This window comes from Hippichthys cyanospilos, chromosome 16 (genome assembly GCF_059441005.1).
Source record: "Hippichthys cyanospilos isolate Australia breed blue-spotted pipefish chromosome 16, RoL_Hcya_1.0, whole genome shotgun sequence".
NCBI classification, from domain to species: domain Eukaryota; kingdom Metazoa; phylum Chordata; class Actinopteri; order Syngnathiformes; family Syngnathidae; genus Hippichthys; species Hippichthys cyanospilos.
Genome location: NC_142384.1, coordinates 13,371,706 through 13,397,125, shown reverse-complemented (window position 1 = coordinate 13,397,125; position 25,420 = coordinate 13,371,706). Strand labels below are relative to the sequence as shown.

Sequence of the window (25,420 nt, the reverse complement as noted above, 5' to 3'; positions counted from 1 at the left end):
TACCCGACTAATGGTGAAGAGGAGACCGGGCCTGCCAGAACAGACCCCTGTGAAGCAGTATCTCAGCCTCCAGTAGAAGAGATGTTCTGAGACAAAGGTGATGAGGGAGAGCCCCATGGCAGTGGCTAGCATGTAGAAGACCCCTGCCATGTTGTCCACGTCCAGCTGGCTGGACATCACCTCATTCTTCTCATTGTGGCAAATGCCTGTCAACCACTGAGCCTCTAATTCTTCCATTTCACCTGAGAAGCAAAAAAAAAGAAAACAACACCAACTTTATCCTTCTTTATACTGCTTCCAATGAGAAGTACTCCAAAACAGGGGTCCTTGACATACTCAGAAAACACTTTCGCTAAAAGTCCAACTAAAGAGGTGTGACAAAAAACAAACATTGATTCCACAACTCTGTGTATTGGCCAAGAACGTCTCATTTATTTTATTTAGTCCGAACGAGTCCACATACAGTAAAAAGGTAGTACCAGAGTAGTAGTAATAGTTTAAAATACAGTATTTTGTCTCCACTTTTCCAGCTTTGTACTTCTTAAGCTCGTGACAAAAAGTCTTTAATTCTCTTTCTCTCTCTCTTTTTCTCCCTCGCTCATTTCTTTGAATGCTTTGCGATAGCAGTAGTGCAGCTGTAATTAAATGCGAGCCGTAAAACTAAAGCTGCAACCGGCTGCTCGGACGTGGACCACTTAAAATGTTTGATCAAGTTTGAAGTATTTAAGCAAAGAACAAATACAGGATATCATTTAATCAACGGAAGTGCTTTCATGCGCACATTATGATAAAAGGTTTAGGACATTCACTTAACACTTGACTGGGAGTTTTTTTTTTTTTTTCCCGCAGAGGAGGACAGGCAGTTGTGCACTAATTTATAGCCACTCACTTCTCCACTCTGCAGCGTTTGATGAATTGTTTGTTTTAACAATGAAAATAAACATAAACACATACAGTACAAGATTGAATCATTGGAAATAAATGCACAATTAAGGAAAAATAAATGCACATCTCCCTCAAAGTTCTAAGGTTCGGGTTTTAAATCTGGTTTCCAGTCTTCCAAAGTGAAACCTCTCATATGTGAAGTTATATTATTATACAAAGTGTATTTGGATATAGAGTACGTATTATTCACAGTATAGGCGGTAGAACATTGTGTTTTACAACAATACTTAATCGTGTTTAAGATTTTCATGAATACTTGTGAATGAAATGGGTCTATTGTACTGTGATATTTCACAGACGTCATTTGCCACAGAAGAGGAATTGACAACCAACATCACAAGGGTTTTTAGGAATCAATTTCAACAGTCATCCCAAGTTAGAAAGTAGATCAGTAAGACTTACATTTGAAGTATGGATACCGTATTTAATTAACATCACTGAGCTATTGTACGAATGGAAATGAAATGGTTCATTCAACTCTGGGGACGTCGTTGATGTTTTTGATCATGAGGCCAAGGTTATAGATAAAAATGAGATTCAGCGATTGTACACGCAGAAATTCAGTTCTGCGGAAAGGAATATTAGAAAACATTACACACTTTGCTCTCTCTTTAAAGCAGACTTTTGCTTCTAGAATAACATCAAACGACTATTTATACTTCACTGCTTTGCCTTTGTGTTGTCAGCAGACAAGGCTATAGATGTGTGTGTACGTGTGTGCGTATGTCAAGGAATTACAATACTGGCAAGAAAGAGTAAAATATTACAATAGTGCTTGTGAATGTTTCTCACCATCTCCAATGATGGCCAGTATAGCCAAATCCACCTGTCGCTTCCAGTAGGAGCCTTTTTGGAGGGCAATGCCATATCCGGTGGTGGCAAAGATGTACCTGAATGCAACAAGGTCCAAACATAAAACACAGACACAATTTTCAAATAGTCATATTGTAGTGTATTTATCATACACTTTATTACTTTACTTACTTTATTAGACCAGATGCTCTCTGTATTTCATGTATATTGAACCATTAAATGTGAAATGGGATTACATAAACATGCACATGGATTTACATACTGTACTGTTTTGCTCCAGGGTTCCCCCTACAGTTGTACAAATCAACAAATCAGCAAATGTACATTTATTAAATGAGTTGAAAGTTGTCCAGACTGATCTTTCGTAATTATTGATGACACATGTATCGCGATCAGTTGTTGCCATGACCGTGCTGACAATGAGAAGGTTCTTATTTTATGTCAGGTGACTTCAGATTGTTGCTTCAGAAAGAAAATTCAGCACACTGTGTACTTCCTGTCAAGGCCAGGGATAATTGTACGATGACAATGAGAGTGAGAGAGAGAGAGAGAGAGAGAGTGTGAGAGAGAGAGAGAGAGAGAGAGAGAGAGAGAGAGAGCAAGTCTTGAATACAGTGTAGTAAGGTTGAAATTTCCTCTCATTGCGGTAAATTATGCACTGCCCTTGACATAATCAAAATATGAAACATAAAATAAAACTCCTTTTATATGAGCAGAGATTAATGATTTTTTGTAATCAACAGATGTTGGCAAATTTGGTGCAATTGGTGAATTGAAGGCTCAGTGACTGGACACAAAAGCAAAAAAAAAAAACAAAAAACAAAACGTTCCATTCGTTAAACTAATTTCAACACACATTAGTACAACTAGGACAGTTTTTGTATTGTCTCATATACAAGAAAAAACACAAGATTTGTATTTAGAGTATGTACCCTATTTTCTGCACTATTAGGGCACCTAAAAGACTTCAGTTCTCTCTAAAGCTGTGCGCCTTATAATCCGGTGCACCATATACAGCGCATACATTTCCATTATTGAGGGACCAAAAAAAAAAACAAAAAAACTTAGTCGCCATGTAAATTCTTACATTTTTAACTCTGCATTGCAGTTATAAATGTATTTTTTTTACAATTAAAGTTTTTATAACACTCTGAAATGTTCATATGCAATATAATATTTTGAAGTAATTTATATGAGGACAAGGTGCCAAAAGAAAGCACAGTTTTATAAGATAAAACCACAAACTGTTTTCATATCAACAAAACAATATATTGACTTATCCTGACTTAACCGATTGTTTTGTTCCCTTTAGCACAGCTCCATCTAGTGGATGCATATTGCAACCCCGGCCACTACTGTAGCTTCTATTCTATGCACCTTATAATACGGTGTGCCTTATATATGAAAGCAATTCTGAAATCAGTCACTCAATGGAGTAGCGCCTTATAATCCGTTGGGCCCTATAGTGCAGAAAATACGGAATATAAAATTCGAGAAAAACACGGTTAAGAATATGGAATGAGTAAAACATTATACTTGAGACAAAATGGATTCAAGTTTTCCTGTCAATAGTTTAAGCAAAACACTTATAAAGTTTGAGTTACCCGCTGCCAATGGTCACCAGCTTACAGCCCTCATCTCTGCCAGCCATGTAGTTCAACACCGCGGCATCATAGATGAAGGCGTCCAGTTTACTGCAAGAAAGGAGCATCAAACAAAAGACAACACGTGGGGAGTCAAATTGTTTTGAAGCCCGCAAATGACAAGAGAGACACCCTCCACATTGTTCTATTTGTGGCGATCAATTCGGTAGTAGATCATCTACAATAGGACTTCAGTCCAAGCATTACTCAACCCACGGAGGCCGCGGAGAGGAGGGGCAGCTCGATATACGCGCTCGGCTGATAATAAGGCCTTGGAGGCACCTGGGAGACAAACTTTAGACAAACACAAACATTCACACCTTTTTTTTTTCTTCTCTCTGCCTTTGAACTCTTGCTCACACGCATCCACATCTCATGGTCTGCCCTGACATTTTCAATGCGACGCCATCGTGAACAGACACATACTCGTGCGCGCACACACAGCCGCTAATAGTGTAGCGACCGCCTGGCATTTACGGATTGTCAGATCAGCCCTTTAACAAAGGCTCACAGGCAATAGTTAAGCTTTGTAATTAGCTTAAGCCAGCAATGGCTCCGTCCACATGAAGACTGTGAATCTGCGCGCTAAAGTGTGAAAGAAAATGTCTAATTGCGTTTGACTATGGCAAACTCAAATCAGACACGCAGCTCAATTAACATTTGCAAAAGTAAAATATATTTGGCACTTTTGTAAATATTGATAATACTAATCATAACAAAATTATTAAGACTAACAATTTGATACCATGATCAGTATGATTATTATTATGATTATTATTATGGTGATTATTATTATTATTATTATTATTATTATTGGTAGTAGTAATAATATTATTAGTATTATTAATAGTAGTACTGTAGTATCAGTAGTAATAGGACACAAAACAAAAACTTTTTTTAAATTAATCTAAAATATACATGTAAAATTGAGTCTGATGGCAGGAAATACTACTACTACTACTAATAATAATAATAATAATAATAATAATAATAATAATAATAATAACAATGACAACAACAATAGCAATTATTATTATCATTATTATTATTCTTTGTAGGAGTAGAAGTAGTTGTAGTAGTAGTTGTTGTAGTCATAGAAGAAGTATTTATCGAAACAGACCTTTCAGAACACCTAAGAATACCTTATATAGCACTAAATATGAACAATGATTTTAAAAGTTCTCCTGACATAATTTTAAGTCAAGATGAGTCTCATGACATAACACTACTACAACTACTACTACTACTACTACTACTACTTCTACTACTACTACTACTACTACTAATAATAATAATCCTGCAGTAATTGTAGCAAATTAGTAGTAGTATTTATTGAAATTACACTTTTAGAACCCCTCTAAGGACTCCTTACATAAAAAAGAATACAAACAATTTTGTCAAAAATAGACTGAAAATAATTACCGTACATGTAAAGTTCAGCGTCATGACAGCGGAGATGGGTAGTGAGGCTGAGCACAGAAGCCTTAGAAGAACTCGATCAGGGGGTGTTGTAAATATTTTGCGTGAAAAGAAATCGTCACATTAACCTATGCAAATGAAATATGAAGATCATGTTTGATCCCTAGAACATTCTTCTACATTGCAGCTGATATAACCACCCCAGCTGAGGATTAGTGAAAAAAGAGAAGCTCTGTAAACATATTTGCGCACAGGGCCATGTAGGATGAACTTTCTTCACACTGTGTAATTGTGTGGAACTGTGGTCAGATCCATTGCTTCAGGTCAGGAGCACAGAGAAAATAGACCATCCAGGCTTTTATTATGACGTCCGGGAGTCAGCTCGGGGCTTCTCGTGCTCGGGCTAACTGGCATGTCTGTGATTCCACAATTAATTCAAAAGCAGGACATTATACAGCAGCATATGCTGCTGTCAAGATGAGCTCTCCTCCAAGGACGTTTGAGCATAGTCAATGAAGAGACATACTCTCATACACACACACACACACACAAAAACACAAGTCCTTGAATGGTCTGCCTGTTATTTTACATAATAATGTGTACGGTAGAGTTTGATGTACCTAAACATATCATCCTTGCTCAAGGCATCTGATCCACATCACTAAATTTATTCGCAGAAGTTATGATGATTTCATTTTTTTCCTGCGCTCAGATTGAAAGTGGTCATAATTATGAGATAAGCATACAAGTAAAAATGTATACTTATTTCTTTGCTTGAAAATAAATATCTGATTAAATAAAGTCCCATGCATTTTACGATGTAGGTCCTACTGATATTTGCATCTATTAAAATATACAATACAAAATATAACATCACAATTCAATAATAATAAAAACCATTTGGAGTATGTGTGTGTGTGTGTGTTTTTTGTTTTTGCTTAGACTGTGAATTCACTTACATGTGTCCATTCTCCAAAAGCCCCAAAATTTCCTAACTTTCCTAAATCTTAAGCGACTTAGGTTGGAAAGTGTGATCAAATGATTTAAAACTCCCCTTGCGCATAGTTTTGGTTCTGGCGGCTGTAGCAGATTGCGCATGTAAAGCCTGTCAGCATTATGTGTGATCAGCGCTAATCCAGCCATCGAGCCTTAAACAGCTGAATGCTGCGGCATTGCTCATCTGCTAATGCCGCCAAATAGAATTATCAATGAGGGGAATTACCGCATACGCAGACCCGCCAGTTAGCTTGTTTGAGCGCAGATACGCACGAGCATACATGTTTATTTTGTCAAGGCTTTTGCTTGGAGCATTGCCTGCGTATACACACTGTGCGTGTGATACCATATGCGTGAAACAGATATAGTTGTGGTGTTCATCTCCATATCTCACGACAATAGAAAATGGGCGGAAAAAGAAAGATTGTGATATGCCGGGTTGGATTTATTTGTTATTGAATAAAGCCAATCCTAAATAATTCAATGAAATGAATTCATTATTAATAAATACTTTCCATTTTTTGTTTCGCTCTTAAATTATTTTCCAATCTCTTTCAATATTAAATGTTCCCTGTGCCATTTGTGACAGGCTCTGACAAAATGGCCTTAATGTCGAACAATGATAATTGAGTTATTAATACAAATATATAATTAATTTCCTTTAAAATACCATAAGTCGCACCTGTGTATAGGATGCACCCTTTATTTTAGGGTCAAATTCTGATATTCTCTATGTTGCCAAGTATAAGACACATAAACACTTTGAAGGCAATGTAAAAACTAAAGCAAAACAGAATAAATCTCATCTTCCTAAACTCTTCATATTTTCTCATTCGTTTAATCTCCTGAGCCATCATGTGCCAAAGTCGGCTTGTTTTTATTATAGTTGCTTGTGTGTGAGTGTGTTTTTGAAGTAAAGGTCATATTAACTCCATGGGAAATCTAGTTAAAGAATTTTGCCTCACAAGACAATTTATCATCGTGTGGTGGCCTATGACAAGAGAGCTTAATGATATGATATCATTTGGCCACAAAAAGAAAATGAAAATGCTTTTATGATTCAACACTTTGAGGGGGGGTTCTCATTCAGTGTAATAATAAAGGAACACCTCGAGTTACTTCATTGTGTTGAGTGCTTTATGGAGCAAGGATCTCCCGATTATTTGTTGGCAGTTTTATCAGGATGCGCAAGTTAGAAGAAAAAAAAATGTTTGAAACGAGGCACATAATTTAATTCTTATGTCATGTATGCAAAATTTGATCCGCATGTTGACCCTTTTCTCAGGGTGGGTCAAATTTTTGTTGGCACCTTTCATTCAATCCATGACCGCATTCTTTTTCTCCACTCTATTGTCCTTAACCACAACACCTTCAGTTCTTCCAAGCAGACAATTTGCCCTTGACTTCTCCCACCCGACCTCCAATAACACAATCCACAACCTCTTTTTTCTTTTTTCCCATGTGACATTGGGACGGGTTCCCTTCACACCTCCATTTTTCTCTGCTGTTACCTCAAATTTTCTAGACATTCAACCGCTCATTTCTTCCAAGATGTCCTTGGTTTACTTTGTTATAACCCTTAAATACCCCCTTCCCAAACGCACACACATACACACGCACACACACGCTACAGCCAGTCCCATTATAGAGACCAGGCACTAAAAATAGATCCTGCTGTTCCCAGTGAGCAGTCTCATTCATCCCCAGTCTCACAGGAGCTGTCACATACGTAACAGCAAGCACACTTTCAGACATGCAATTACACACACACATGCACACGCACTCACACACCCTTTGTGTTTGTGAGAGCCTTGTGAATTTACACCTGAAGCTTTTCTTCCTGGATTCTGTTTAGTATATAAATGAATGAGAATGTTAAAAATGCTTGTGCCTTTTCCAGTTGACAATTATTAAAGCTCCAAAGCAAAAGGGCTTTGTGTTCCAACTGTGTTCATCATCGGTTTGACTGTAATGTAACCTGTTCTACTCTTGCCAAGAAAAGATCTTGCAGACACAGAAGCACTCACATACAGTGTCTCCATACCCAGATTTTAGGCTGACAAGAGCATCCTGAACTCCTGTTTGGTGATACTTGACCATGTACTGGTGCATGGAAGGGTAGTTCTTCCTGATGTTTCTCTCCGTAGATCCGTTTGGAACCGTGCCAAAGCGGAATGGGGGCGAGTATGCATACGGGTTCTGAAACTGTAGAAGAGAACAACATATAGTACAAGGGAGAATTCTCTGTCTTGTAGTTTGAAAACGGGGTATGTGGTTTGTGCGTGTTTAAATATGTGTTGTTGTTCGTATTATTGTTTTTTATTTGTTACCGCAAAAAAATTGCATTAATTACTATGTCTAAAAAAATCATTTTAATACTCTCTATTTCATTTGCATTTACCATCATTTTGATTTCATGTTTTGCTGGTTTAAAGCTCCAAAATCGTTTTATGAATGTACCATCAATTTGACTTTGTGTTTTGCTGGTTTAATGCCGAAATTTCACTTTATGCAAATTTAACGATACACAATTCAATTCAATAGTCTGAGGCTGTTTTCTAGAGCCGCAGTGTGTGTCATCTGCAAGACACTTTGAAGTAGTTTGGAGACACAGCAAATACTATGCAGATAACAAAGGAATAGTTTTATGCTACATTTATTTATTGTATAATTAAAGTTATACGTACGTTTAAGAATACAAAGTTACGGTATGGAGTTATGTGTATGAAATAATGACTCCAGTCACTCATTTATAACTTCTGTACATGGTTTGAGTACTTAAAGGTAAAAGATTAAAATAATTGGCAAATATCAGCCATGCCTGGGTAGTTTTGGCTGATTTTTGTAAAGGCTATAAGAGGTCAACCCCAGACCAGTAAGGTTTTAGCTTCATTGACGAAATACGGAGGATAATCCACTGCTTAAAAAAAAAAAAAATGTATGAGGACACCATAGGAAAGAGTTGAAGCAGAAATGAGTTCATTTTTGGGCCAGGAAGTTATAAGAAGCTCTTCATAATTTTTTATTTGTCAAAGTATTGCACAACTAATTCTGCCCACATAATTAAGGAACTCAGACATGACCACTTTGCTTTTGTAATGAATATTGCATCCCACTGCTGCTTTGCTCTCATTTTACACAACATTTCTTTAATGGATTTTTTATTTTGCCTTGGTCTACTTTCTTTCTTCTACCTTATGCAAGTTCTGTTGTTATGCAAGCAAATGAGTCTGTATGAACATTTGTCTGTCTGTGCCTTTCTCTGTGTTGAGATTGTCTGTTCTCTCCGACAAATTGAGAATATTTGAAAAGGTTTGCAGTGAAACAATAACTCTCAAGGGCGGCAACAAGGTAAAGTTTTGTTACCGGGGCTATTTGGAAACACTTGAGTCAACAAAAACACTTGAAAACAGTTCGAGTGGTATTTAAGAGACATTTTAGATAGATAAACACAAAAGATCAGGCCCTCATATAATGTTTCATAAGATTCACATATGATTAGCTATAGACCCAAATTAGTAGTATTTACAAGAACCACAAACCTCACAGAGTAAAAAAAAAAAAAAAAAAAAAAAAAATCAACCAGAATACAGTGCTGTCTTTACTTTTCACAATTCCGGAGCGCAGGCAACACAGAGGAAAGTCTTGCATCCCCAAGCTGGAGGGCATTCACAGGACTGCCAGCAGAGGATACTTGCTGCCTAGTAAACATGAATTCTTTCCTCTATAAAAATCTTACTGTCATCTTGAGCTCAACTGGATAAACAAATATCACCGGTTGCAGTTTTTATAAGGGGGAATAAAACAACTGTGGTTACATGTGAAACCCGTTAAGGTTTTTTTGTAGCTGTTGCATTACATTGGAGCCACTCAATCATTTTGTAGAATCACAACCTGCACTGGAATTTTAATTTTAGATTTATATCGTGACTATGACTAGTCTTGTGTGGTGATGTTGACAATGACAAACTGTTCAGATTTTGACTGAGCAAATGGGGTTAAAAAACAGACACGGTGATAAGAGATATGAATCCATTCAAGTGTAACCTTTGTAAGTCTTAAAAAAAACGTATGAAGCATGTTTTCTGGTGAGTAGATTTGTGACCTTTCATCCCCCAGTGGTTAACACTAACAGCATTTTTAGTAGGGCGTGAAAAAAAAAAAAAAAAAAACACTGACCAGGAGCTCTGAGGTGAATTTTGCCTGTCATATTGCAGGTCTAACACAGTTTGATTTCCAGTCCTGCTCAGCAAATCTGTCTTAAATAGCATTTTAATTTCATTTTACAGTTTCTTTGGCTCCTGCCCTGTCTGCATCTTGTTTGCTCTCACCCCCATACCCCTTTCCTTTCCCCTTATCTTGGCCATCAGATCATGGCCCATATCTGTCCACCTATTGTCTCGTATCTCTTATGTGTCTTGGCCTTTGACAATTCCTCTGTGGGCCCCCTGCCAGGTGCTGCTGCCATCCCTGCATCTCTTCCTTGAACACTGTCAGAAGCTTCCGCGTGTGTTGACAACACTCCGCTGCACCTTGAATCTCATCTCTTTTTGCTCGTTCCTCATTTATGTCTTTCAACACACTCGGCCTGACCTTCTGTCTTCTATAAGCAACGCAAACATGTCTACTTTTCTATTTGACGCTTTCAGAATTGGCATCAGTCTCAAGAAATGAAATCAAACTGCAAAGACAAAAAGTCATTGTGGTCGCAAACACGTGCACAGATTTAAAGTGAGTCATTCAAGGTCTTAAAGCGTCACTCTTTTCATAAAGTTGACATAAAAAATATGTACAAAGCTGATATTTGGGCAAAATGTGCTTACTTTTAATAATGTAATATATTAAAAAAAAACATTGTGTTCTGATGGAGAATTTTGTTTAGCGAATAATTCCGTCAGACTTTTATCATTGATATACAAATATACAAGGCGCCATTGGCGCTCAATATTTTGCCATTGCCGCCCTTTGTGCGTTTTAGGGCGCAGATGGCACAGATATATCAAATTGGTTTGATAGTATTGGTGCTCAGACATCAACTGCGCTCCATGAGACCCAATGGAGCACGGCTATTGTCCACGCAAGAGCATGTGCGCTCAAAAACCAAATTAGGCTACGTCATCACGTGGGTACATTTCGGAGGCTTTCCTGGAGTATAAATTAGTTGATCTAGGACAAGATTAAACCTGCTTTTAAGTTAACCGGGAAATAACAATTTTCAATTGGAATAATCGGTCTAGCAAATAGACGAGAGGATGGTTGGCTGTTACAAGATAGCTCACTGTCTTTTACCTTGTTGTCAGATAGCCCAGTGACTTGGTCGACAAACTCCTCCTGGATCATGAAAGCGGCCAAGTTGGCAGTGTAGGAAGCCAGGAAGATGACAGCAAAGAAGGCCCACACGGACACGATGAACTTGCTGGTGGTTCCCTTCGGGTTTTGCACAGGGACGGAGTTGTTGAAGACGAGACCCCACAGAAGCCACACCGCTTTGCCCATGGTGAAGGAGGGACCGTGGGGGTCTGATGGTAAACACAGAGGCGTGAGACCGAGGAAGTGATCTATCGTCGTCTTACATGACAGTAGTTGTATAATATACTGTATTCATCAACATGAAGGAGTGTGCCATCACATGGCTTAAATACTTTGAGAATGACGTAGAGGAATATGACCCAAAGTGGTCAAAAACAGCACAATGGTTCAATACCTCCTCAAGTGGCTTATCATACACCCAGGAGTACTTGGGAAACACCAAAAACCGATCAATCTAATCCTTGTATCAAGATTATGTGGCACAGCTTGCCTCGTTAAAAAACAGTCATAATTTAGGCAACATGATTTTACAACTTGGCAGCCTCCAGCAGCAGGCTTTAATTTAGACCTCACTACTTTGATGTTAACATGGTTGTTGTAAAAAATAAATAAATAAAGCAGAGGCAGAGTTCAATTTGCTGTAATATATTAACCACAAATCCACAATTGACAGTTAACTTCCAATTAATTTCTCATAACGTAATCTCAAAATGTCGTTAGAGTTTCCTATGTATTATTTTACAAGATACAGCCAATCCTTGTATACACACACAATGTGTGTATTATGTGTGCGCATGTTTACCTTTTCCCTGCGCCAGGTTTCTGTTGAAGCCGAGAGGACTGATGTATTCAAACATGAAAACAGCCATTGCAGTCACCAGTAGGAGCATCACAAACATCATCACCCACACTGATGCACTGAATGGCTCTAGAGAGGGCAAGAATGACATAAAATGACAGGGATTTAGCATTAATAAGATACACTGAGTCACAATTTCACATATTACACATCACTTCTTGCGATTCAAGCTCCGTCTCGTTCTTCCTTTGCATGATCCGAACGTGGAAATCAATTACGCACATGAGCTTCTGAGTAAAGTGCTGCACTGAACAAGTTTTCAGACACTCTTCTAAAACCAAACTCCCTGCGCGTGTATGTGTGCGCACGCATGCATATACGCGGGCAGATCTCTGGTTTGACAGCGTGAGGAGGCTAGGAAGCCCGTTGTCAGCAGTTCTGTCCTCCCTCTGAGCCAACAACACCACTGCAGAGATTAAAGCAAGCCTATAACGTATGGCAGAGGGGCTGCATCGCTTGTGAGCAAGAACGCGTTGGCGAGCAGCCATCACGGGGCGTTCCAGCTAAGCCCTTTTAATTGCCACTTTCACGACAGCGTGCTACATACATGTTAAGTGTGTGCGTGTGTGCGTGTGCATGCGTGCGTGTGAGGCTTCATGCTGGCATGAGCAGCTAGAAGAAGCCTGAGCCATGAGCTTTTGCACTTCTATGCCTATAAATTGGCTGTGTTTCTTCATACCAGCCTTAGAGGCTGTGGCCTCATGTATATGCCTGAAGCTGAAACTGTTTTTTTTCTTCCTAGAAACTACAATCTGGGTTAAAAATATCTCAATCCACAGATATATTAAGGGGAATGTATTCCTCCACACTGACAGTGGAAATTGTCAGTTTGTCAGAACGTTTCGAAGTTGAAAAATTGGATTCGGTTAAACTCAGTGGGATTATGAATTAATCTTATATGGCACAGATTAAGAGGGCATGATGCCATGATTTTTTTTGTTATTGTTGTCATTGTAAACTTGGCAGTAGTATAAATGTGCCATTTTTTACTAAGATATAAGACTATATATATATATATATATATATATATATATATATATATATATATATATATATATATATATATATATATATATATATATATATATATATATATATATATATATATATATAAATGGCTACTTTCATATTCACAGTAAAAGATGCACTATATACCCATGAAGTAGGAACAGCTAAACAGATAATATCCATAAAGAAGTACTACTTGGATGTAGTTTTATAAGATCTGTTATTTCTATTGGATTGCTATTTTTGACCACTTTTAGAGAAATATGTCTGTTACTGTTCAAATGCAGTGTAATCCCTCTCAGGAGGCACAGTGTACAAAAGTAGGTGTTGGGCGCAAGTCAAGACAGAACAGCAATATCGACTGCTGGGTAACACAACCGGGCTGTGTTGTCAGCTTTGTATCACAGGGAGCACTGGCCTCCTAAACGAGGACATTTCTACAGTCACACAACCCAAAACAAGATATTCCTTCAAAAGAATTCTCCGTGGGGGTTAAAGAACATATGAACATGAAATGATGCTTACCAAGAAAGGCTGAAGGGGACACGGTTCCATTGCTACGGGACACCATGACACTGATCCCAGTTTCCACGAATGGGACGGAGAAATCGATGACCTCAGAACGCTCCTCATTGATCGTCAGAGATCCGACGGCCATGACGGCTTTCTTATAGACCACCTTGGGGCGGAGGGGCGGGGCAGAGTAATGGACAATAGACGAGGTGTGAAAGGACAGAGAAACATGAAAATACGTGAGAAAAATGTGTCCCTTTTTTTACAGGGAATGCACCCAACTTGAGAAAAAATGGGCAATAACTAAATGCTAATACGAGCAAAATCAAATGCCTGGCAATCTTCAAGTTGGCCTGCCATTGAATATACAGTGTACTCTCACATAATTAGCAGTCTTAAATTGACCTCTGGGACTTCACCTTCAGACTAAAGCAATTATTTAAAGATAATTATATGGCAATAACTAATGATTTGCAGTTGACTTCCTCAACTGAGAACATAATTATCCATCGTTAGATGTGTGCTTCAGTCAAAAGTGCTTCTTACCTCTCCCACCATCCCATTCCAGACGTTGTTAATCTTCTTTCCGTGTTTACCATTGGTTACTAGGTACAGGTCATAGGTGAACTTGACATATTTGGCTATCTTTTTCAAAATGTCAATACAGAAGCCTTTACAGCACTTCTTGATGTATGTCCCACCAGCCTCAGTTGTGTTGCTGCAGAAACACAGACATATATCAGGTTAACAATTGGAAGCGTTTCGACGTTCACCAACTAGAAAACTGGCACGAGTCCTTTGATTGAAACTTGCAGAGATATCGTTTAAAGCAGAGTATTTGTGGTAATACTCTTTTAAATCAAAGAAAACAATTAAAGAAAGCAATTTTAGTCTTGTGTGAAGCCGCTATACCACTGAGGGGCGGACCTTGGCAGGTATCTGCATAGATGGCGGCTCTTTTGTTCATTCAAGGTTGGCAGAGGTTGCCAAATTACCAACAGAGGTTGCCAGATGTTGCTCTTGTTGCAAGGAAATTTTAAATGTGTTCAAAATGTATTTGCAAGAAAAGCAGTGCCGGCAAATGTCTGGCGTCCCCTGCCGACTTTTAGGAATCTCTGACAACCAACCTTGAGCGAACCCTGAGGAGATCAAAAGAGTCGCTTCCTTTGCAACACTCACCAGCGTTTGCCCCTCACTGGGATGGAGACTTATATGGAATGTAAATCAAACCCAAGTTACCTGAGAAAAAATACAGTCAATACTACGTTTCAGTTGATACAAACACCATTTAATGATCTTCTGTAACAATTTGTCGACATCCATTATCTGGATTTAGATGGAAAATACCAAACAAGGAATCCACCAAATTCTCTTACTTCATTCTTATTGCAATTTGCTATGTTTTCTCTAAGGTTCTCTCACTAAACATGGCCTTTGTGACGACACTTTATCCTCAAATTTTGCACCATCTGTGAGTGCACACACACAAACTCTGTACATCAACTTTCAGCCACCTGGGACTCTCATTTAACTTTTAGATGTGTGCTAATTAGGACGATACAACCTTGTCTTCAAGTTTTGTAACCTGAACAAAAACTTAAAGAAGGATGAGGGGGAAAAAAAAAAAGGATGAATTCAATCATGACTCCGCTGTTACCTTCCGAATTGGAACACTGTCACTTTGAAGGATTTATGTTGTGTTGGAAAGAAATGAGGGAGGGTAAAAACACTAGGCTTCTCTTGCTTCCGCTGCAAACTCAGTTGTTACAATCACTAGCTGTCAATGTGTCAAAAATAATTTCAACCCAAAAGAGGATTCTTGCCTGCTCTTATTTTTGTCACGATGCAATGGTTTGGAAAGTGGGGACTATTTTCAAGTATAACCAGGGGAATCCTGAGAATAATTTGCAATTTGCTAAGTACAGCGCATGGATATGGATTAAAAATATTATTCCGGCCAATTTTGCACTCTTTCAAGTTGACAACCTTTTCCAAGATGACAGCTTTGCACAATTTGGAATTGTCTCAGTTTTATGATGTGAATGCGTTATGTCCCTGGAATGACTTTCAATTCAGAGCAGTGCATTATCAAGAGTTGATAGATTGAATTTGCTTGACCTTTTAATGTCTTTTGTGACTATGAATTATCCGTGAACTCCTATCAGATTAGGTTGTTTTAAATTATGATGTTAACAGAGTAAAGGATGTTTTAATTATGCTTCTGTACTTTGCTTCATTTGATGTTTCCAGGAGTTTAAAAAAAATCTGGGTGAAATTGTTTCTTTTTTAAGATGTGAGGACTAAACAATTAATTAGTTCTGTGTTGTCCTAGATTTTTTTCCTTTGCGTATACAGAAGAATAGTTGTCGATTTTTTTAGGCCAATGCTGATTTTTGTCGGAAAATAATAGATAATGAATAAAAGCATTTCGGTTCACTCTGCATTGTGTGGCATGATTAATGGAGTTTTAAGGACATTATTTCTTGTCGTATTGTTTGTGTTCCGAGAAAGAGTTTCACATTTATCACATTCACGGTTGGTTTATGTTGCACTACGTATTTTATGTTTCATTTTTTAAACAACTGTGACTTTGAGTAGTTTGTAAAGTAATGGCACCCAAGTTAATTGTTTGCAAAATGACCTCATCAACAATGTTCATGATTTGTAATTTAAGGATACAAGATTAGGGTTTGAAATATGTGTAGTATACAATAACACCGGTGTTATTTTGATACAAGTGCTGGGATTGGTTAGAGTACGTACATAAAGTTAACAAGTTATCAAAAAACACAAGACGTTTGGTCAAAAACATTTGGCTGGAATTTGAAGGGTCACTATTGACCGGTTAATCGGCCGGGCCCTAAAGGGTTGTGCTCACTATCATTACATGATAGTGAAAGCTGGTGACAGAAGGAGCAGGGCCATCTGACGCATCAGAAATGAGGACATCTATGTTGGCAGGTGCAGGTACAGAGCTAACATACAGTCCAGACCTGTGATAGCCGCACTCATGTTCACAGCGGGCGCATTTAGACAGCCGGTGAAGAGCATGTGATGTTATGGAGGCTCTTTGTGAAGTTGCCAGGCCAACTTGATATAGAACCACTAAAGGCCTCAGGGGTCTCCGGGGAGGGCAGAGTAGTGATGTGTATGTGGGTTGTTCTTAGGCCCAGCCTGGACGAATGAATTTGTGATTCTGCATGCATGAACGGGCCTCTAGCCCCCTGATCCCATCCCAACAACACCCCTCTTACTGTGTACTTCCCTGCATCCATCCCCTCTTCCTCCAAATGGGCATCGCGGATGCCTCAGTGGGAATTGCGCTAGGGGAGGCAGAATTCCGCTGCGCTGTGCGAGTGGACATGTGGCAAAAGCGAGTGTATATCAGATTGACTGCGTGTGTGTGTGTGTGTGTGTGTGTGTGTCGCTCCTTGGAGATGCATTATCCTCCGCCCTACTTCACAGTGATTCTGGATGAAAATCTCTCTCTCTGCCTCCTCCCTGGGACTCCATTACAACTTAATCAGCTGTGTTTGTCTGAGTGTGTGTGTATGGGTATTCATGTGTGTAGTTCTAGTCGCTAATGTTGTGTACACATGGATAGGTTTAAGTGTGTGGCGTGCTTTCGCACAGCAATCTTCGGCATGTGTGCGCATGTGTGTGCGTGCTCCAGTGGCAAGAACTAATAGTGCGGTGCCATCAAATAAAAGCTTTGATTACGTATCATCCAAGCCACTGTGCGCTGCGCACACTCACTGTCACACTCACAATGCGCAGCCTTCGAGAATGGAGCATAGCAGGACGCAGGCAATATAGTGGTGCTCGATAGAAAATTGGAAAAGAGGAAGTAAATTGCTGAGTTCAGCAGGGTGAGTGTGGCTTTTTGTGTGTGTTTGGGTGACAAGTGGCCGCATAAATCATTCTCTCATCCCAAGAAAGCACACAGACCCAAGATAATGACAGTGCCAAAGGCAAAGTAGCTTGGATTTTCCCCTATGTACTCCTTATCAAATAATTTATTGCCTGTGACTGGTAAACGCGGGGACAAGGACACAGGTTTGATAAGAGTTGAAAAAAAGGGTCATACATACTCTTTGATATGTTTCCTGCAGGGCACAGAGTTTCTCATGCAGGTACCGGTCAGCCTCTCGACATCCTCCACGATGACAAATGGCTTTTCCTCTAACGTGACGATGGACAAGTGGTTGTCGTCGAGCTCGGCGTCACCGAAAGAGTTGAAGCGTGGCCACACTGGATACTTAAGTGTCAGGCTGCCATTGTCCAGCTTTCCCATCTGCGGGGATGAAGGAGTGCAGGATACAAAGCGGCATTAGAAGTCAGGGAGGAGCTGTGTTGAAATCAACCTTTTGGGTTTTGTGTGATGTTGTGATGCATTTAAGCTTTAAGGGTTATGTTGTGAATTCAATTCACCTCAATTTCATAGTTTCGCCATCGGGGGCACCTTGATTAAACTACATGGAGAAGATATGCTAAAATGACACTGGATGGGGTGCAGACCTTCCCCAAGGTGAAAACTCAACTTGTGCTTTTGCCAAAGTCACAATACAGTTAGTGCCTTATGTAGGCCAAGCATATGAATGCATACATACATATTTTTTGATTAAGTGATTGGCCCTTAATTCTATCTATCTATCTATCTATCTATCTATCTATCTATCTATCTATCTATAGTATTCAGTGTTTCCTTGTTTTCCACGGTCATCGGGGACCGAAAACCTCCCATAAACAGTGAAACCTGCAAATAAGCTGTCACGGAGGGCCAGAGTTGACCTCAGATATATATATATATATATATATATATATATATATATATATATATATATATATATATATATATATATATATATATATATATATATATGCATTACATATGCGTTATGTTTTTGTATCCTTGATGTATAGCGTGGGTGTGATGGCATGATACGTCAATAATTTATAAAGTTTTCAGAGCCGCAATGTCATAGAACCCCTTATGGATGCTCTCTTCCCTCCCCCACCTGTCTTTGTATGTAATGTGTGCGCGTATATGATGTTTACTTATGTTTGTGTCAAGCAGGCAAGAATAGAACCGGCACAAAGCAAAAAAAGCTTTGCTCCACGCTCAATTATTAATATTACAGAGGGCAGAAAAAGGCAAACCTTGCTTCCACTCACTCTTTCTATTTAAACAGATTTTTTTACACATGGTCTTTTCTCAATGCGTTTCAATTTGCAGTCAGCATTGGCTGATATATTTTTTTGTGCACATGGTTGTATAAACGCGGCTATTCAGCAGTTAGTGTTATTATATTCCTCAATTGAAAACAAAAATGATTAGATAAATGTTGCTTTTTTGTTTAATTGAGTAAAGGGGGAAATGTTATTGTTCCCTTCGAACCGTGCACTCATATGTTGGCTATTGAACATACACATTTTAACATTGCTGTTTAGCCTGCCTGGCAAGTCATGTGTAGGAAGTGAAATTACCATTTTAATTGTTTTGCTTTGAGTGGTTTTCTATCCTCTGATAGGGATTAGAGACGCCTCAGTCAACTGCGATAGAAACCTCTGGTGCAAGTAAGTGTTTGTGTGTGTGTGTGTGTTTGTGTGTAGGGGGAGGAAAGGATTGTTTTGGACGGTACACCGAGGTGGCATGTGTTCTGGTTTTTGTATGTCACCCTCTCTCTCCAGGAAAGAGCTAAATTAATTTCCCGTGGCTGCTCTGCATTATGCAAGTTAGTGCGCAAGAAATGTAAACGGTTAACTTTCACATTCGTTTCAAATTAAAGTGTTCCATGGCCACATTGCACTTCATTTTTTTGGTTTTAGGTTTTCACTTCTATTTTTAAATATTCTATGTATGTCGACTGTCATATATTGATAATATCATGGATGCAGTGTTTTCAACACTACGTCACTGCTTTACAGCAGCACCTACCAAATGTACTGCAATAACACGCCCAAGCTCTGTGTAACCTTGAGTCTGAACCAGTAACAGCCTGTTAAATGTCTTATAGAGAAACTCATTCAATGCGTCAAAAAGCAACGACTAGTACATGAGTAAATTGAAGGTTGTAAGTGGAAACATATTACATTTATTTGACTAACCAAATCAGATCATCTGCATCTCAACTCGTCGCAGACAAATTTTGTTTCACTGGCACGACATAGCAACAGAGCAAAGAAGATTGGTGAATGGTGAGTGCATTGAACGAAATCTTGACAAGTGATTAAATCTCCCCGGTGAGAATTTGCTCAGATTTTCTTTTGAGCAAAATTGTGGTGTCTCTCTTTTTAATTTTGAAAATGCGGTCACCCTGGTAAGAGTAAGTGTGTGTATGTGTGTTATAAGCTAAGTTGTAGTTTTGTAGTAGATTATTAATGTTATAGGATTTCTGTACAACAGAGATCAATATGGGACAAACAGGACTAAAATAATAACAACAATCTTAAACAAAACAACAGTCTCAAATAGCCATGAAATGTGTTTAAGAATCAATTTGCTAAATGCTAAATTGAATGGATTTTTATTGCACTTTCTGCACTTTATAGATCTCATGGCGCTTTACAAAGGCTCACATTCACCCATTTGTGACTAGGTTATACTTCTATTGTAAAGGCCTATGCAGCAAAACAAAGTAAATGCAATTTTCTGTACGGAGTAATGCACTGCATTTCATTTAATCATAGTGCACTCTGTGTTACCATAATGAAAGTGAAGCTGCATGGCAAGCCTGTATTGGATAACTATGTATAGAAAACTTACCCACTGAAACACTGCACCCCTGAGCACTCCACTGCCATTTAATAAATACCTTTCACTTTAAATACATGCAAGAAATAATACTATTAAATTACTATAATAATCTTGTCACATAGTATTGTGGAGGTACAGTGATACAGAATGACTGTTTCATACAGCAAGTTCTGTTGAATGCTTCTCATTGTAAGATAAAAAAAAAAAAAACAGTTGTTTACATCAATTGTGTATCATCATTTTGATACAGACTTGTATCAAACTCCCTCCCCACGCCTTCTTTGATTCTACTTTGCTCTAATTAGAGAAAGAAGGATTACATATTAATTCCGAGAGAGGAGTAGAAAAAGAAGATGCGCTCAGAAGAACGTTTGCACGGTGCTTGGAGAGCAGCACGGCGTGACACTGAGGCCACTTGGAGGTAATGATGTCAGGACCCCGATGGATTAAGGCATTCAGCAACCTTAATGTATCATCACACCCACGCAGATATTGAGGATCTTGGTGACAATTTGCCTCACAACAACTTGTCTTGGCAATGCTGAAAAGCCGTTGCATCATTTCATCTCCCGCGCCTGTGCCAGCATTTCCTATTTTCTTCCATGTTGCCCTCTTACCACCGCCCCTCCTCTTTGCTCTTGTGCTTTTTTTGACCTATACAAACACATTCCCAATCAAGCGTATTCCTGCCGAACGCAAGAGCAAGAACGCTAAAGAAAACAAGGGATCAGGGTGCATTTCATGGTGCACCTTCTGTGCGCACGTCTCACTGGGAGAGTTATCGCTGTGGCAATTTGCATTATGGGAGAAAGAGTCCCTAATAGCGTGGGGAAAAGCATTCAGTCATAAAATAATATCTGTCACTTCTGTCAGACAAAATTATGTCGAGAAAATAGAGCTTGCGCTTCCTCTCCTACACTTGCTCTGTGTATGTGTGTGCACGCATGTGTGCAGCTGCATGAAGGAAGCACGTGCATGTCTGTGTGCAAAGTCTATGTGAAAATGAGGGCAACAAGAAAGCAGATGAGGAAGTGGAGCACTGAGAGAATTTTGAACCCATGATGATGTGTTATTTGAAATTAAGATTTCCCGTTATTAAGATGCATAAACCCTCAGTGTCTTACGCGACTAGAAAATATGCATCTGTGTGTGAATGCATATGCACAGAGGCTTTTACACGTTTGTCTCTGTGGTGATGTTTCAAGCGTAAATCCCATGCTGTCTGAAATAATCATTTTGCAAACTGGTTGCGAGCACTGAAGCAGTTCCTTAAGCAATTTACACACTCCAGATACTCAGCAGGAATGAAACATAGAATCCTGGGTTAATCACTAAATACAGTTGGGTTAATGAGAAGTTACGTAGTAGGAGTAAGTATTATTATTATTATTATTATTATTATTATTGAGGGAGGTTGCAAAAAGGAATTCAATAAAACCCTGAAGTGGACTTTGATGGGCTGTCATTGTGTTTGGCATAACCTGATAGGTTCCTGTTGTGGGTGGTAGGGCAAGCTCAGGAAAGAAGAAAGTCATTAAAATGGAAGAGCATGTCAGAATTGTTGGATCGATGAATGGTAGATTTAACTTTAGAAAAAACACATGGACAATACTTTTGAGAAATACAGTACATATAAATAAAAAGTAGAGTAATATGTATACTTTGTAAGAAGGAGCTTGCGTGGTACAGAAGCTGCTCGTTAACCTACCACAATAACGCAACACATTCAGCTACGGCTGCAGCAGTGAACAACAGCTAAGATCTTTGCCAGACCAAACTCGAGAACACCATGCTTTTATTTATGATGGACAGGGTGATTTAGATTTTATTTTATTTTTATTTCATTTTTCCACATGGAAGTTTACCCCAAATTCAAGAGATTTAATTGGATCAATGAATCTGGATTAATTCATCGAATGTTTTACTGTCTTGAGAGCATTAACAATATTAATCATCATCATAAACATAATCAAATATAATTTGACAGCTAGGCAAATATAAGTTGAGCACTAACACTTCAAATGACACTTAATAACATTCACTATCTTTGCCTGTATCTGCCTCCATCACTCCCCTATTGCTTGTGATAACTCTCCCTGCTTAATCCACCTGTGCCTCATGCAGGTATTTTCTGTAATATTTTTTTGGTGCATAACCATATTTTTAAACCCTTTCTGAATTTTGGTCTCTTGATCATCCTACAAATGCTTCTCTGCATGCCACTGACTCCTGGTGCATTGGGTGGGATGGCTGCACCAGGAAGAGAGCAAGAAAAAAAGTGACATCAGCTCCCAATTATGTATCCTCTTTGAGCCTCCTTGTTTCGCCTGCCTCTTTTCTACAACACAGCCGAGTGGTGCTGATCAATTTCACAGGCCGGCAACACTATCTCCTCACAGCGCATCAGCATAACATTCTGTGTGTGTCTGTGTATGTGTGGGTGGGAGCATGTCAGTATGAAATATGGAAAAAGGTAGTCACAAAGACTGGGTGGAGACTGGGTGACGAACTAAAGCGGAAACTAACACATACATGCTGTACAGGGGCGACAACTTCAAAAACCCCAAAACAGATGAACCTGTATGAATAGCTGACTGTAGCACACCGTATTAAAGCGGCATAATGGCAGCTTAAATCTGTTGCGGGCACTCACTATTTGGCCATTTAAGAAGAGGGAAAGGATAACAAATAAGAAAGGGAAGAAGGAAGGACTGATGAAAAAAAGAAGGGAGGACAGAAGGAAGTATACGAAGCGGAGGGGTGAATAATAGCAGCATGGTGGAGTTATGATAACCGGGACGAAAAGAAAGAAGGAAGGAAGTAATGAAAAAAAGCATGGAAGGAGGGCAGGAGAGAAAAGGAGGATAAAAACGTGGAAAGCGGGAAGGAAGACATTAAGAAAGCAAAGAAGAGAAATGAAAAATGAATTAAGAAATCATGAACGCATGGGAAGGAATGAAGCATGAGATAGCGGAAGGAAAGAACAAAGGAAAAGGGAAGGTGGAAACAAAGAAAAGGAAGGAAGCCTGGAAGGAATGAAGAAAGGATGCATATAAGGAAGGAGGCATGAAAAAGAGGAACGTAGGAAGGAACAGAGGAAGAGAGGAAGCATGGAGATAGAGAAAGGAAGGAAGTAAAGAAGGGTGCATCAAAAGAAGATGGCAGAAATAAGATGGACAGAAAATAAAGAAGCATGGAAGGAAGAATGGAACAAAGGAAGGCAGGAAGGAGGATCTACAAACAAACGTATGGATGGGTAGATGTATCTTATGTAAGGAAGGAAATGTATATGAAGAGTGGGAAGCAAGGTGTTAAGGTCTGAAACAAGGCTAGATTTACACAACAGCACAGTTCAGATATGCTCAGATCAGAATCAGGCCTCGGTTTTGTGTCACTGATATGGTCCATTATCTGTGAAAGGTGGGGCCAACCAGACTTCCGCCGCTTGAACGGGGCCGCATGTAGGAACTGCAGACTGCATCCCATTGTTACAGTTTGAAACGAGTGCTTTGTCATCTCTCAATGTCTGACATCCCCTGGGCACCTCTTGAGCATGGCAATTTCCTATTTTGTTTGCATTGTTGCCATGCCTCTTCTTCCATGTTGTCACCGCCAGGTGTTGAAACTAGCATAATTCATTACTCTCAATCCGTGCATCTGTTTATTCTGTGTCACTTGAAATGCATGTATAAATAGGAGAAAAGCAAGAATAAGGAAAATGACATTAAATCGTAATTGGATCCTTGCTGTGTAAATCCAGCCTAAGTAACACTGGGAAGAAGAATTGGCAGGATGAGGAATGTAGTGAAGAAAGGAAAGGAAAGGCAGGTAGCAGGAAAAAAAAAACAGCAGGTAGACAAAGATAGGCATTAGGCTAATAAGAAGGAAAAGGGCAAGAAATCAGGGCAGGGTGGTTGGTGGAGGTTAGAGAAACAAAACAGATGGAGGCATGTGTCGGAAAACATTTTAAACAATAGAGAAAGAAAATAAAGGGGGCATTTAAATCCAATCAAGTCTAGAGGGCCAAAACCACCACCATTTGTCCTCATCACATCTTGTCTTCAGTGAGCATCGTCACATCTTATAGTTTATCTCAAGTGTATTCTTTCAGCCCCTGCCAGCTTTAAGTATGACCAAACGGGCTATTAAATATGAAGCATTTTAGCTGGGCATGAAGATGCATGGCGCTCATTTAAAGTCCATTACAATGGCGAAAATACTTAGTGATTTACAGTGGCTGTTCATTAGGGAAGCTGGCTCACATTAACTAGTTAAGGAAATCCATAGGCTTGATAGCAAATGAGCTCATTGCTCAGCTAAGGGTCACTAAATAACACAGATGTAGCATTTCAATCGTGATGCTTGGCGTTTGTTGCGTTTCTCCTGCAAAGGGATTCTCTGAGATAACTTGTCAATCAAACGGGGATGCTGTGATGCCTTTTTCCTTGTCGTTTCGGAAGGTGGCGATTGTTGATGGTATCTGCTTATACAAGAAACAAACAGTAATGATGAAGAGAAACAATGAAAAGTGAAACATGGCGCCCAACATGCAGAGAAATACGAATTACTGATGTGTGATGACTAAAGCTGGCCAAATTGTTTGCTTTTAGTAATTTAGAATAACAATTACAGAGCGGAAAATACAAAATGCAACACCTCTGTTTTTGAAGAATCAAAATAATGAGCAAAAAATAAATAAATGCATGAAAACAATGAAACACAGAGGTCTTACCTTCTCCCACTCTCTCTCTTTGTTGAGAACAATGACCACCAACTTTGGATGTTCTTGATATCCGTCGTCCGTGAAAGACAAGTCTTTTCCCTCCCATGTCACATTCATCATGTACCTAAAACAGAAATTAGGAGCAAAGGACCATTAGTTATGAGTATCAGTAAATGGGAGGTCAAAAAAAAAAAAGGTTCTATGCAGTTCCACTGGTTTAAACACAGAATCATGATTAATTTTGTGTTTATAGAATATTATTTATGCAGCTAAATGTTCTATCCCTTTTTTAATGGCCATTTTGTCATGTAGTCAAGAGAACATTGCAGTTGCTTAGTACTCAGGTTACAACCAATTGCCTACAATTACAACTGTGATGCCATTTTAGACAATAGCCAGTGACAAAATGGCCGCCAACCAAGATGGACAGAAAA

General features: G+C 39.0%; 1 protein-coding gene across 2 annotated transcripts in view; it reads right to left on the bottom strand.

The window, feature by feature from the left end:
* Nucleotides 1-25,420, bottom strand: part of grin2aa (glutamate receptor, ionotropic, N-methyl D-aspartate 2A, a) — a 114,121-nt gene that overhangs the window by 5,766 nt on the left and 82,935 nt on the right. For both annotated transcript variants that reach the window (XM_088436604.1, XM_088436603.1), the window contains exons 5-14: nucleotides 24,996-25,110; nucleotides 17,598-17,800; nucleotides 14,053-14,224; nucleotides 13,519-13,672; nucleotides 11,929-12,054; nucleotides 11,106-11,335; nucleotides 7,861-8,021; nucleotides 3,363-3,452; nucleotides 1,738-1,835; nucleotides 4-242 (exon numbers count right to left, since the gene is read on the bottom strand). In XM_088436604.1, the coding sequence (XP_088292730.1) occupies nucleotides 4-242; nucleotides 1,738-1,835; nucleotides 3,363-3,452; nucleotides 7,861-8,021; nucleotides 11,106-11,335; nucleotides 11,929-12,054; nucleotides 13,519-13,672; nucleotides 14,053-14,224; nucleotides 17,598-17,800; nucleotides 24,996-25,110 (1,588 nt within the window). The remainder of the gene's footprint in view (nucleotides 1-3; nucleotides 243-1,737; nucleotides 1,836-3,362; nucleotides 3,453-7,860; nucleotides 8,022-11,105; nucleotides 11,336-11,928; nucleotides 12,055-13,518; nucleotides 13,673-14,052; nucleotides 14,225-17,597; nucleotides 17,801-24,995; nucleotides 25,111-25,420) is intronic.